This window comes from Culex pipiens, chromosome 1 (genome assembly GCF_016801865.2).
Source record: "Culex pipiens pallens isolate TS chromosome 1, TS_CPP_V2, whole genome shotgun sequence".
Classification (NCBI taxonomy): Eukaryota; Metazoa; Arthropoda; class Insecta; order Diptera; family Culicidae; genus Culex; species Culex pipiens.
The window spans coordinates 84,524,936-84,539,845 of NC_068937.1; the positions used below are offsets into that span (position 1 = coordinate 84,524,936).

Here is a 14,910-nt window from a genome sequence, read left to right on the forward strand (position 1 = left end):
CTGCTATTGAACAAAGTCGAGTTGAGCTTATTCGTCTCGCCACCGTCACCGTTCGGACCTTCGCACAAATCTTCCACTTTTCCGCCTTTCGAATAGATGACACTATTGAAAATTATGTTTTGAGAGTTTTGAGAGCAATGCTTTTCCACCGAGCTTTCCGCCAACGTTCTAAAAACTCAGAAAAAGGCATTTTCCAAAGTGTCACACAAATTCCAACGTTGTCTCCACAAAGCACTGCTGCGCCACCTAAACCTGGTTTGACTCTTTTTCGTGTTGTTGTATTTCCCTTTGATCGCTGATCTGCCCACACTCAAACACACACGCGCGTTCTCGCGATCACGCTTTACTCATGCGTCCGACGTTGCCCGCGACTTTGACTGGACTGCTGGGCACCTAGCTTAGCAGCAGCTGGGGAAGCAACTTAAACCTGAAACACCTGAACTGCAACACCAATACATGCAGTATCATTGCGAGCGGCAACCTTTGTGTAAATGGTGGGTAGTCACGATTTCACTTAAATCGTGAATTAATGTTAAAAAATATGAAACAGTTTTAAAACATTTGGGTAAACCAGGCTCAACTTTTTGGAACGTACTCCACATTTTCACCGCCAAATAATTAAATATATGTGCATTGATCATCTGAGAACCGATTTAATTTATAAAATCCCGAAAAGGATGACAATATTCAATTGGATCAATTCAGTATTTTTTTTTAATTCTTTATTGATGAAAAACATAGCAAAATAAAATTTTTAAAACATACTGCTTGAAAATTCTCCATTTATTTATTACAAACGCACGTGTGCTCATAGTTCTGTGAAGTGGTTTTTTTAACGCTAGTCAATTATTCAAAAGTCGCCCGTGATTTTTTCCCACGTTTCCTGATTATTGAGCTTTTTCCATCTCACGTTGTATTTGTGGTGTACCTTAAGCTTTCGGTTACCAATTGTTAGCTTTGGTAGCAGCACACCCAGACGTGAGGTAGAAATTGGGGGATAACAAATATGCGGGTTTTCATGAATATTAGATGTTGGTTATTTTAAAGAAGAACGTGTCGCGTTCTAATTTAATTTTGAAACGGAGTGGACGCCTATTTCTTTATTTTGTCATCCCATTACTCAAGTTCACATGGAATCAAAATATCGGGCTCGGTATATAGACTGGCGTGTCTCATAAACCTACCCTCTAAACCAGCGATTCTCAACGGGGGTACCGGGCCTACTTGATTTACACAGTAGGGGGTACCAGCCTAGAAGAAGGTTGAGAATCGCTGCTCTAAACGATAGATTATAGAAACAAACCATCCATGCATAATAACTTTCGGAAAAGCCGTTTACATATTTCCACGTTTTTTTAAGTTCATTATAATTGACCGAGCCACGTAGCCCAGTGGTAACGCTTCCGCCTAGTAAGCGGTAGATCGGGGTTCAAATCCCGGCTCGGACCAACACAACTGGTGATCTTTTCCCTTCTGGATTCGATTGCTTAGCAAAGGGAAGGTAGTGTATCGTCACAAACTGGACCTTATCAAGACACCTTAGGAAGACAACGGAATGTTAACATTAACCTTAACATGTTAACATTAAGTTGAATTAATAAACTGTCACTAAATCCGCTTTGTAAATGCCGGCCCCGATACTCTTCACGGGTGTTCCCCTCAGGAACAGGGAAAGATTTACTTTTTTTTACTTATAATTAAAATGCTTCATTACATAAATTGTATCGATTTGACCTACAAAATGTTCAGTTTTTTTTTTCAAATTATGTTTATGGCGAAGAACGTACAGAAACTTTTCAATTTTTGCTTAGACCGTTTCAAATATTTTTTTTTGAAATTTATGTCTTTCAACTCTGACCAAAGTTCCTCGGAGGGGTATGAAAATTTGAATATCAAGCAATAGTTTCAACCTTTGAACCCCCAGTCCAGTTGTTCTGTAATCATCAGTTCCCAATAAATCTACGTATTGACGATTTAAACTTTGGAACTTTAAGCATTATTTGCAACGGCTTTATTGGGTGTTTTCGAAACCGCCCCGAGTTAGAAGTATTCAAAACACACCAAAAAGAAAAAAATGAAAATTTTGTTTATTGGCCTTTAAAAAAAAACTCTACATTTTTTAATTGCCAACGGTATTGCATAACACAAAACTAAAAATATCTTTGAAAGCATTATCAATAAAATTAGATTCGTTTACATAATTGAATGAAATAATTTATTTTCTAAATTATATATAAATACAATATAAATACATCATTTATTTTTTGTTGTTGCCCTATGTGCATTTGGGTTAAGTTCACTGCTACCACCTGAGAAGGCTATCTTTTGTGATGCACTGTACTGTCCATACTACAAATTACTCGACTATTACCTTCGAGACACAAGTGCTCCGCAGAAGTAGAGTAAATGTGCCGAGCTTTCTAGCTCAGTTAAACAAAAACGACAGAGGTTGTTAGGCCAGTGCCGATTTTGTGCAGGATAATGGCCTGTTCGTAGTTCCCTACGGTTTAAGCCAAGAAGTCTTGGAAATTGAAGAACTTGGAGTGATAAAAGTTTTAGCTTGTCTCAATCCACGCATCTCGCCCCAGATTGAAGCGATTTGCGATTGTCCCCAATTAGTTATTTCTTGCTTCACGGCATTTTTTTAGATTCCAAGGAACGGTTCGGGACCCACGAAGATGTTTGATGAGCTTTGTCTGGCAAGTTTATCAGCCATTACGTTGCCTTTAATGCCGCAGTGCCCAGGTACCCAAAACAACATGACTCTGTTATGCCGAGTGGCAAGTTCCCTGAGGGACGCACTCTCAAACAAGTTTGGATTCGCATTCAGAGGATTTTGATGTCAATTATCCAAGAAAATACCAATTTTTGCGTGTCTATAATTTCTCGTAATACACGTCCTCACACAGATGTGTATGGCATACACTTCTGCTTGAAAAACGGTAGGCCACTTTCCCACAGATATGGTTTCCCTAGTTCGAGGACCGAAGACCCCAGCTCCAGTAGTAGTGCTCATTTTTGAACCATCGGTAAAGATACGAATAGTTCCCTCTGGAAGTGCAGGTTCTCCATTACTCCACTTTTGGCGATCTGTTTCAATCACCTCATATGGAATATCCATGTTGGGCCTCACCTCCATGCAGTCCGAGACTGAAGTTGCAAGGGGTGAAATGTCAGAGGCTTTAACGATCCGCGAGTGACCCGTTCCATCTCCTTCCACCCAGTTGTCATTCATCATTCAATGTTTATTGAAGAATTTTTGAGGGGTCTGTTAAAAAAGCTTAGCTTCAATTCGGCTCGCTCTTTTGTTTGCCCACCTATTATGCAGACAGGTTTACCTTTTTTTTTAATTCTGTACAAGTGGAGCGAATTCGACTGAGTTTCTGTAGTATGTCTCGAACATGTCAAACAAACTTTCAATTTTTATTTATGAAGCACCGTCTTTACAGACTGAATTTAAATTAAACGCTTATTCCTATGCTTAAAATTTAACTTTGTCATTCCATGGAAATATTTGTCGGATACAACATTAAAACATTTACAACATTCATAAAATGGATTGTAGAAGCATCTCCAGCCATCGTTTGGGAGACGAATAGACTCCGCGTCTCTTAGGGTCCTAGACAGTGTGTTGGCTGGAAGTAATGCTTTCAATGCTTCACAATCGGTGACCCCGTTGACAACGTCGAACATAAATAGCCTCCTCAAGAAAGAGATGCGCCGCGAGAGCTTGTCCATTCGCAGAAAATGCAGCCTTTCTTCGTAGTGAAGCAACATTGCCGGATGTTCAATTGGAAGCCGGCCCAGAATAATCCTAGTGGCAGTTTTTTGGACTCTTTCAAACAGGTTAGTGTCCAATTTGTCGGGGAGCCCAAATTTGTAACCCGTACTCAAGAGTGCTGCCAGAACCAGAGAAAAATATAGACATTTCAAGGTTGACGTGTCTGTAAACTCCTGCGTGTTCCGTGAAATGCATTTATCTTTAAAATATTTCCCAAAGGAATGATACAATTAAATGGAATGTGTGTTACAAATTTAACTTATTTTAAATAATGCAATGTTGAACCTCCTCGTGCGTGTGACTCTTGGTGCACGGTCTGTTGCAATATCTGTGGTATAATCGATAAATTTAACGGTCATGCGCGCTAAACGTTCTCTCTACTCAAAGCTCATTTGCAAGACACAGTCAAAGTTCCTTTTCATTATTCAAAGGTGGCTCGGAAAAACTACTCAAAGTGTAAGCTTGCGTGGGTTTTAATTCGTTAAATTTGTGAATGGAAGTTGTTGGGTGGGGAATTAAGAAAGTATTTAACTAAAAGAAATTGTTGACTATCGTTAGTTGCTAGGAAGATTTCCTTTAAAAGGGATTTTGTTTCTAAAATTTGATTAAATTTGTATGCTCCATTTTTGGCAAAATCTTCGGCCATTGATGAATACGATATTCGTGAGACCTGTCTGTACGCTGTCGTTGTCGTCGTAGTTGTGCTCTATCGTGAGATTGGTCTTTTCCACGGACGGGCGATTGAGAAAGGATTTTCATTCTAGTCAAGTTCGGTTTGGGAGCGGAGTGCTGTGCCATCTTTTTCATAGTGAATTGAAACCAAATTTTAACAAGTTTACTTGTGAAATCGTTGGATGACATTACACTGAACGGATTAGCTAATATTAACGTGAGTATCTGCGGTGTTTACATTATATACAGAATGCTAGAAAGAGTGAAAATCATGTTTTTTTTTACCGGAGGCTCATCAGGATATTGCTCATGTGACGTGAAAAATTCAGACATTGGGTGTGAAGATTGTGTAACTCATAATTGATAAATGCCAAAATTGTGAGCATCTTTGTAATAATAAGGTTCCCCAAATAGAATGTTTTATGCTAAAAAGTAAAACAGAAAATGAGAACTATTCAACTTCATTAAAGTTCAGACATTATTTAAATTTTTAAATTTTCAGATGTTTACAAAATATTAAATTAAAGCATTTTTAACCATATTTTTTAAAAAACCACCGAAACTGCGGAAAGTACGGTCGAAGGGTGAAGCTGACACAGCGATAAAATTGTAATCGATTTTTGCTTCATGCTACATTTATGTCTGGAATATCCAGTGGGTGTGTTGTCACCAAAAAATTAATTAATGTCCAACGAGGATTCAATTTGGAAGCAAATTTCAACAAAAAGTTAAACCCGGATAGCTGAACTGTTGTTGTTTTTTACTCATGGCGATTTATTTTTTCGTAATAATATGAAACGCCAAAATCACGCTTTTTATATATGAGAGTCGATATAAATTGTTAATTTCAGCATTTTTGGACGTAGATATCGAGGATCAACCTAATCTTATTAAATTGCGGAATATTTTCAAACCTTTACTCTAATGTTGGAATTTTCTATTCTTTTCAGATCAGTGCGATTACAACTGTATTTAAAGTGAAAAAACTAGGTGAAAAATTCAAGTGTCACGCGGTGAAAACTAAATCTCCAATTTACGGTGAATTATAGTAGTAAATTTTCGTTGTAGTTGAACAAGTTTGTGTTGCCCTTTCGTTACCTCATCTAGTGTTTTTCTTCCCGTGTTATATCATTGTTTAAAAACAATTTCAGATTAAAACCTCCTCCTAACTAAGTTCATAAGCAATTGGCTAGCCCATATCATTTGTCATAAACTGAAAACAAAACATACTTCGGCGACGTATTTCGTTTATTAAGAGCGGTCCAAAAGCTAGTTTGAATAACGCCACAGAGCCTTGACAAACAAGTAGAGCCATCTAAGGAAGACAGCTACCCAACAAGAGCGTGGTGTAGTTTGCTTCCTTTCTTCCTTCTCGTTCAATATTAGCACCATATCTGACGCTGGGTGCGGGCGAATCTGCGCCCCGCCAAAGGTAATTTTACATCGATACATACTATTATATTTCATTCTTTCTTTTTTGTTTCACTAAATTGACACCATCATCTGTGTTTTTATTGTCAATTATTTGTACTGTGGCTGGCTTCAACCTAAAACAACCTTAAATTTTTATTTTGTGGCTCCTTCTACAGTTAACGCTACACTTTCATTTCTTTTTTGGTTCCAATGCTAACCAAAATGCACCACACAATTGGCTTTTTTATCAACATGTAAAGGTTAAACTCACGCGCTACAAAAAACAACTTGAAAATGAAACAAAAAAAAAGATAAACCCAAGACTCCACTTATCTTGTAGTGAAAGCTTTCTTCCTTTTATCCTTGAGCCCAGCATGGTTTTTATGTTTCGTCACCTGCTTTGCTTTGTACTGAAAATCAGTGTAACTTTCATGCTAGTCGTCTTGAAGGTTTATGTTGCATTTCCATTTGAGCTTTCTATCGTTAAATATGTACATATTACTGTTAAGGTATATATATATATTACAGCAATTCCATTTGAAAAGAGCCTAAACCAAAAAAAAAGTTCTCCGATCGAGCTCAAAAATTTTCTGGGGGTTCCTTGACCAAAATAATTAGACCCGTATTTTTTTGTTTGGCCATTAGGGTGGCCTACATCGTGCTAGGGTGGTTCGAAAAATGGCAATTTTCGTCATTTTTCGCAAAAACCACTTTTTTCTAAAAATCATATCTCCGCGCCATTTCATCCGATTTTAGCTGTCTTAGATGCAAAAGAAAGGTGATGAGTTTGGCTATTTGGGAAAAATAGTAAAAAGTTCCAAAAATCTCGCTTAACTATTGAAAAAGTCGTATGAAAACTTAAAATGGCGTTTTGACCGTGTCTGGACCAAAGAGCCTATGTCTGAAAATATTTTTATCGGATTCCTCGGAAAATTTCACATAACATATCAAAAAATTGGCGATGTCGAACCGTACGTTTTGGAGATACGATTTTTTGAAAATAAAAACTGCGTTTTTCGACGCGCCACGCGCAAAAACGGGAAAATGACGAAATCGGCAAAAAATCAACTTTTTCCACTAAAACTGCGATAACTTTAAAATTTCAGCGATGACCTATAGATGTTATGGTACCAAAAGTTGCGTCTTTCAATTACAAAAATTTTGATACCCAAACATTTATAGGTCATCGCTGAATTTTTAAAGTTATCGCAGTTTTAGTGAAAAAAGTTGATTTTTGCCGATTTCGTCATTTTCCCGTTTTTGCGCGTGGCGCGTCGAAAAACGCAGTTTTTATTTTCAAAAAATCGTATCTCCAAAACGTACGGTTCGACATCGCCAATTTTTTGATATGTTATGTGAAATTTTCCGAGGAATCCGATAAAAATATTTTCAGACATAGGCTCTTTGGTCCAGACACGGTCAAAACGCCATTTTAAGTTTTCATACGACTTTTTCAATAGTTAAGCTAGATTTTTGGAACTTTATACTATTTTTCCCAAATAGCCAAACTCATCACCTTTCTTTTGCATCTAAGACAGCTAAAATCGGATGAAATGGCGCGGAGATATGATTTTTAGAAAAAAGTGGTTTTTGCGAAAAATGACGAAAATTGCCATTTTTCGAACCCCCCTAGCACGATGTAGGCCAAACAAAAAAATACGGGTCTAATTATTTTGGCCAAGGAACCCCCAGAAAATTTTTGAGCTCGATCGGAGAACTTTTTTTTTGGTTTAGGCTCTTTTCAAATGGAATTGCTGTATATATATAGCTAAAGCCGTCAGTAGAGGTGAGATTCAAAGTAATGTTTATGGATTTTTCAATTTCTCAGGTTCTTCTCAATCAAACTTAATTCTGTATAAAGGGTTGTGTAGGAGACATCTTAAGAAACTGTGTTGAACATTCTCGTTCCTAGAATAAATCCTGTTATTTTGGCAGGTGTCTAAAGTTAAAGTACGTTTTTCCAAACAAAATCAACCTTTTTTTAAATTTTCATAAAATTGTTCGAAAATTATACTGCGATGTTTAAAAATCTCCACTTTCAACATTTATGCATGTCAATGCGATTCCCTCGGAAAAGTTACACTGTTGGATGACTTGTTTTGACCCTACCGTTGAACTGAGCATCATTTTAGTTTTATTTGACCCAAAGTGTTCCCCTCTAAGGGGTGAAGATTGGGTCAATTTTCAAACTAGGCATTAAAGGATCATTTTTAGGAAAAAATAATATTTAACGGTGCACATCAACCTAGTATCTTTAAAACTACGGATACTATCGAAATATTATTTTATTCATCCCCTAAAGTACTGTCTACAAAGTAATTTACAACAAAGTTTGATTAATTTTACTATACCGTTATTGCAGAATTGGGTTCGTAAGTTTCACAATTTTGAATAAGAAGACAAAAATTTCCTTCGTTGCTGTGTACCCTTAATGAAATCTTTAAAGCTTTAGAACTGAAATTTTTTAAATATTCAAACAAAACACAACTCAAATAGCATTGACAGCAATAACATGTTTGAAATAATCATTCAAAGCATTGAAAGAAATTATCATTTACTGGATCGATCTTTTTGATAATTTCATGATTAAAATCGATTTTCCATGCCGAGCTTCCGTGAGGTTACGGGTTTCGCTTTGCAAGCGAAAGGTGATGGGTTCGATTCCTGTCTGGCTCGGTAAAGTCTAATCCCTTAAAAGTGTAAATATGCTCACTGGGAATACTGACCGGTAGGGGATGGGTTTCGACTAGCGACATGCTGGAGTTCCAATCGGTCGTGAGTTCGATTCTCGTACCGGGATGATGAAATTAAAAAAAACCACGTGGACACATGAGGTGGGGGGGGGGGGGTGTTTTAGCGGTTTTCCACGCTCCATACAAAAAAGATTTCTTTGTATTGAAAATGTCCACGCTGGGGGGGGGGAGAGTTTGAGATTTTGAAAAAAGCGTCCACGTGGTTTATGAATGGTCTCAAAGTGGCAATGTTTGTCATTCGACACATTCGTAATTTTATATTTTGAGGTGCTTCGAATTAGGCCGATGCAAATATTTAAAAAAGTTTTTGTCCCTCGGCCCTGGCCGAGGTCAAGGGGGGGGCAAAAAAATAAAAAAATATAAAAATTTAAATAACAAGCCATAGTCTTCACATTTAAATGAAAAAAGTGTTTTAAAATGCATTTTACACTAGTTCAGTTGTTTTGCAAACATTAGTTTTCAAAAAATCTAAGATCTGACAAAAACAAAAATTGTATCGAAAATTTCCAAAAAATGTTAAGTTTTTTTAATAAACCCAAACATGGTAAAAATTATTTTAAACGCAGTAGAATGTATTTTAAATTGATTTCAGCTGGTTGCACTTGAATTTTCATTGAAATTTTGAAGTTTATTGTTAAAAATATTTTTTTGCCCCCTGATTTTTCAGGCCAATTTTGAAGGGGGAGGGTGACAAAAACTTTTAAAAATATTTGTACCAGCCTTATTATGAAATGTAAAAAAATCAATATTTTAAAATCCAAAATTTCATTAGGCTTGAGTTTAAAAAAACTAAATTTAAGATCGCTTTCCTTCACATAGTTTTACGTACGCTTGTTTGTATGTGTTAACATTTAAAAAACCTTCCGTTGAGTATACCCGTCGGGCAATAATGTTCTCATTCTTTTCGTGCTCGTGTGTTTATCTTTCTCTCATAGAATCCTCAAGCCGGCACACTGTCTTTCGCAAACTTCAAAACTAGCTTTACCAGCAATGTTAATTTCTTGAAGCGACGGTAAGTACACTCATCCCTTCAACCACCACCCCCTCTCACAGCCTAGATCTGCTCAAGGTAAATCCACCTTCAGAGCAAGTCTAGAACCGTACATCGACTCCGACCCTTTTCTTTGGTCCCCTTCCTTCCCTCCTTCGTAATCCTATCACATATTACACGTACCATACCATCGGCATGCAATATGAGTTTGTTTCAGTTCCAACGAGCTTGACCATCAAAAGTTTTTCAAACATCACTATTTTTCTCTCTAACCAACCAACCTACCAATCAATCATTTCTGTGTCACATATAAGTGGTGCGATGTGAAAGAGTTGATTAATTTGTTTGGCAAACATTTATTGGAATGCAAAATTTTTCTAATAACTCTCTTTCAAGCACGACTTTGTAAGAAAAAAATCGTTTTCTAAAACAAACACCACCCGCGGTTTTGTCGATTACAGGTGTACTAATTTCTTCCCCGTTTCTTATATTCTTTCATGTGTTACTCACTTTGTGGTCTCATGATCGATGTGTGATGCCAAACGTGTAATCTGATAATACTGATCCGCCATTTTCTATCCGCCCCGTTTTGCCCTTCTGTTGCCACCTATCTTGTTCTATAGTGATTTTTTACCTGGTAGATTCAGCTCGGGAGACTTGTCTTCCGAGTGTGAGGATGTCGATCCAAAAGATTTACCGCCAGCAGCAAGACCTCAGCCTCCCCTACAGCAGCAACCAATGCCGGGTGGTCCGCCCAACATTCCGCCCCCGCCAGCACCGGGCACTGCCGGATCGGCGGTGTCGCCGGGACCAGTTCCAGGATCTGCCCCACCAACGGGTGGGCCCGAGCTGTCGCTAAGCTTTGGCAAGGGACCCCAACGCGGAACCAGTGCACCGTCAAGTCCGGCCAAGTCGCGGGAAAGCCTGCTGCAGCGCGTACAAAGCCTGACCGGAGCCGCCCGTGACCAGGGGGCTTCCATAATCGGTAAGTTTTGATCCAGGTTGCATTCTGAACGTAGTTTCTCAACGATCCTCTCTCCACCAACTAGGCGCGGCCGTCTCAACTGCAGCACGTGTGCAACCTTTTAACAAGGACAAGTGCTTCACGCTGCTCGTGTTGGACGACCAGAACACCGACTGGTCCAAGTACTTCCGTGGAAAGCGTCTCCACGGTGACTACGACATCCGAGTCGAACAGGCAGAGTTCCGTGAAATATCGCTCACGGCGAACGCGGACGCTGGCCCACTGGTTTCATTCAACAGGGGCAGCTCCAAGCAGCCAAAGTCGTTCCGGCCGGACTTTATCCTGGTGCGTCAGGCACCGCGTGATGGTGCCAAGGATTACCGATCAACACTGCTTGGTTTGAAATATGGTGGAGTTCCCAGCATCAACTCGCTGCATTCGCTGTACCAATTTCAGGTGAGTCTTATTTCCGGCTTTGAACTCCACAAAGTGCACCGCTGAGATGAGCAAATTTTGGCACAAGTGTATGATTTAAAATTCTAAAGCAACCGAACAATTGTCCAAGTGCTATGAAATGTTGGCTTTTGCTTGGTAGCCTCAGGCTTTTAAATTACCGCGTCGCTTGCTTTCAGCTTGGCTTGCAAACAATTCTAGTTGTTTGGACACGCTTGTAAGTGATAGCATCTATTACTTTGAATTTAAAATGCAAAATCGAGGCTGTTAGTTTCCTTCCGCGACAGTATAACCACAGACAGTATAACATAGATAACAAACGTGCTAGCTCGATATTGCAGTTTTATCCAAACTCAGGCTTATTCGTGTGGCTCAGACGGTCGGCGTTAGGACATACAATCCAAAGGTCAACCATTCGAATCTTGCGGTGGAAGGGTGCAAAACAGATTGAGTGATAGCCCCCATGCAAACAATTGAACGCTTAGAGTAGCGACTAAATCCGTAACATTAAAGTTCCCAAATTTATAAACATTGTGTTGTTTCTAAAAACGTCAGCTATGTTTTCGATTTCGAGGCAAATATATAAAAAAAAGCTTTCAAATTCGTCAACGTTGATTTAACAGATTCGCTCACATAATTGCTGAGATTGTGTGGTTGTAGATAGCCCATTACTCCACAGAGTAACACAGAGTCACCACTGCCATTTGATTTTTGGTTCCACTTCGCGGTACATCGCACGCCTACTACCAGCAAGTCTTATGGAGCCAAACATTTTAATGACTTTTCTTCTGACTGTTTGCTCTGGGTTACTCTGTGATTACTCTGTCTTTATAAGGGACATCATTTTGATCATACCAATATGGGTGGAGTTTTCATGTTTTTGTTTTTTTTTGCAAATGTTAGCACTCTTCTAGTCTAGGGAAACTGGACAAACCCTAGACTCGAAGTTAGAAGGTTGAAGAAAGACCAAACTTTAAAAAAAATGTTCGAAATATTTTTAATTTCAAAAAATGACTCTGGGTTTATAAGAGCTCATGGGCTCCAACCCTTTAAAAACTTCAACCAGCTTGGTAATTACGATGATATTCCCTGCTCGTGGACGCTATCTTAACATCTAACAATTAACAATCTGCTAAAATAGTGGGCCTGTGAGATTATTTTGCAATATAAACTGCACATTTACAATTCCTAAGATTGATCTAGATTCTGAATATCGTTTCATTTTCATACACAGGATAAACCATGGGTGTTCGCCCATTTGCTCCAACTCCAGCGTCGTGTGGGTAGAGAAGCATTCCCCCTTGTCGAGCAGACATTTTTCCCGAATCCTCGAGAAATGGTGAGTACCGCATTTTCTTACCGTTAAGAGAGTTCTGAAAGTGTTATGAGGAAATTAAAAAAAAAATCTCGCTGACCGATTTCTTACTTTTATTTTTTTCTCCTTAAAAATTTTATAACTATTACAAATGTTGTCATACGCAACTACTTACATGATACAATTAATTTGTACTAATATTGATAGCTTTTGAAGATTTGTAAATATTTTACGCTTCTAAGTAACAAAGAAAGACTGCGTGGATGTATCGAGTTTGAATAGATTATCAAATCAACGTGTTTTTGTTGCAGCCAATCCAGATTTCCATTGCTACTTATAAAAGTTAGTCACTCACGGATGTGGAATAAATAATATTTTCAAATATTTAAAATAAATAATTGTTTTTTAGTTTACATAAATTGATAACTATACAAAATAGTAAGCTACTAAATCATTATAGTAGTCGAGGATGGGGGCACATAGAACAATAATTACAGCAACGCAAAATATTCACATTTTGGGAACGTTAATCGAGAGTGCCATTTTTACACTTTTGATACATTGGAGATCGGCGCCAGTGGCACTTGGCGGGAGACCCGTCCAGAAGTGTTCCACGAGCTGGTATGCAAGATCCGTACTCCGATTCACAGGTTTCCCAAGGCGTCCAGTTGCAAGATCCAAGCGTGACGTTACAGTTGCCCGAGAAGCATGGCTTTATCTTGCACGGACAGCCTTTCCGGTAAATACCGGCTAAACCTCTTTTCTCCACGATCGTCATTTCGGAGTACTTGCGAACAAAGCTGCAGAGGCCCACGTGGATATCTTGGGCAGCAATCGCATACAACTGGTTGACTTCAAGCTGCAAGCCACACATTGAATCACTGGCAGGGGTGATAAGTTTTCCATGTTTTAGCAACTTCTGAGCTCGAGGATTCATCTAAAAATCATAAATTACATCAGTTTATACTCTTTTATGATTAGTACCTGAAACTCACCTTATATTCTTTTTTGATGTTGATCTTGTACACGTTTACACCGTTACTCTTCAATTTGGATTTTCGTACAATTTGTGCAACAATTACTGTAAAGACAAAATCCAAGCTTTAAGAGAAATAATTGAAACCTTTCATTTTGACTAACCATAATCTGCTTCGCAATAGGCTGATTGGGCGTGCTCTGGAAAGCAACTGCAAGCTTCCGTGGGGGTCAACTGCAGCATGAATCCTAACGTCACCAAAAGTGTCAGAGACATCAGACAGTAAGGATTCGAATTCCATTTGAGTGCCATCGTGCTGCGTTTATCTGTAAAATAGATTGGAAGTGGGGTTTTGTCAGCATGGTGTTAATGTATTACGTAACATAAGTTTACATAAACGAATACTTTTTGAGTCACGAAATTTTTATTTTTAAGCTTAAGCAAATTGATTCAGTAGCGAATGTGAAGAGAACCATGATTAATGCATGTATGTCATCATAAATCATAACATTATAATCAATTTCCTTGGAAATCAATATTTGGTATAATGAGCTCAACTGGTTTTACTTGTTCAGCTCATGAACCACAACTTCAGAACTTTTTGTGCTTCCCAAGCACTAAAAACGAGGCACATCTGAAAAAGCGGCGCTGAGCATATTTTTTTCTTTTTCGCTGATTTTTTTTTGTGCCAGCCATAGTCCAATGACAGTGGTGTTTTATGTAACAATGAACTGTAAACTATTTATAACACATTAATTAATAATCAAACAAGGACTTTCGAGCTCTTTACAATGTTTGAATTTTGGAATCTTGAGTAAAAAAATATTTTCATGAATTCACTGAATTAGCAAATAATTGACAGAAGCAGTCCATAAACCACGTGGACACTTAAAGTCTACGATGGGGGGAGGGTTGAGATTTTCAAAAAAGTGTTCATGTGGTTGTGAGCATTAATTGATGGGCTTGAATTTTCTTTTTTTATATTTTCATGACGTACGTTCAATGCCATATTATAGTTTCCTTTAGCATGTATATTATAAAACGTGTCTATATCCGCCACACTCTAAATAGTGAACCATAAAGATCGGTGGTTTACCGCGCTGAATCACCTCTAGTCAAGGCATTAATGCTGGAAACAGTAGAACAATACCATCCTTACCCTGGTAGAAAGTCTTACTAACAGGATTTCGTTCGAAATAAAATTACTTCACTTTTCATATCACAATTTAAATTTAAATTGTCCATAACTCACTTTTTTGCCCGTTTTTTTGTGTGAGAAATTATTCCGTTTAATCAATCGTTGGAAACAGATGATCATTTTCAATAAAGTTAGTCCTTCTCTTTCTTCACAGAAAAAAAATCATGGCAATACTACAGCTGGGAAGGGGTTCATCTTTTATGTCAGAAAAAAGGTGTAATTTTACCACTTTTCTGGTGTAATGTCACTTTTTCAGACTAAATTGAGGTAAAATTATTACATTATAAAAGAGGAAATCTTCAACCTTCCAAAATTACAGCTTCCAAATTTACATTATTTTTTACTGTTTAGAAAATTGGGTAAAATGTTCTGAATATGTGGGATGATTGTTACT

The 14,910-nt window shown here is 38.0% G+C and overlaps 3 protein-coding genes across 9 annotated transcripts in view; 1 reads left to right on the forward strand and 2 right to left on the reverse strand.

Annotated features, from left to right (window-relative positions):
* The window catches only part of LOC120424944 (uncharacterized), a 39,667-nt gene extending 39,283 nt beyond the window's left edge, over positions 1–384 (reverse strand). Inside the window, exon 1 of one of the 5 annotated variants that reach the window (XM_039589250.2) lies at positions 309–384. The gene's annotated coding sequence lies outside the window, so the exon portion shown is untranslated. Of the gene's footprint in view, positions 1–246 lie in introns of all 5 variants that reach the window. The other 4 variants (XM_039589248.2, XM_039589253.1, XM_039589251.2 and 1 more) reach the window with 4 other exon arrangements.
* Positions 385–4,200: 3,816 nt separating this feature from the next.
* LOC120424936 (synapsin) overlaps positions 4,201–14,910 on the forward strand; it is a 44,228-nt gene continuing 33,518 nt past the window's right edge. The window contains exons 1-7 of one of the 2 annotated variants that reach the window (XM_052706823.1): positions 4,201–4,670; positions 5,404–5,491; positions 5,605–5,885; positions 9,555–9,631; positions 10,234–10,595; positions 10,660–11,030; positions 12,262–12,366. In XM_052706823.1, coding sequence (XP_052562783.1) covers positions 10,349–10,595; positions 10,660–11,030; positions 12,262–12,366 — 723 coding nt within the window. In that variant the 5' untranslated portion in view covers positions 4,201–4,670; positions 5,404–5,491; positions 5,605–5,885; positions 9,555–9,631; positions 10,234–10,348. Of the gene's footprint in view, positions 4,671–5,403; positions 5,492–5,604; positions 5,886–9,554; positions 9,632–10,233; positions 10,596–10,659; positions 11,031–12,261; positions 12,367–14,910 lie in introns of those variants that run through there. The other variant, XM_052706824.1, reaches the window with a different exon arrangement.
* The window catches only part of LOC120424937 (tissue inhibitor of metalloproteinase), a 15,076-nt gene continuing 12,371 nt past the window's right edge, over positions 12,206–14,910 (reverse strand). Inside the window, exons 2-5 of one of the 2 annotated variants that reach the window (XR_008211930.1) lie at positions 13,483–13,644; positions 13,338–13,423; positions 12,518–13,279; positions 12,206–12,400 (exon numbers count right to left, since the gene is read on the reverse strand). Coding sequence is in view for 1 of the 2 variants with exons in the window: in XM_052706825.1 (XP_052562785.1) it covers positions 12,869–13,279; positions 13,338–13,423; positions 13,483–13,630 (645 nt within the window). In the remaining variant the exon portion in view is untranslated. Of the gene's footprint in view, positions 12,401–12,432; positions 13,280–13,337; positions 13,424–13,482; positions 13,645–14,910 lie in introns of those variants that run through there. The other variant, XM_052706825.1, reaches the window with a different exon arrangement.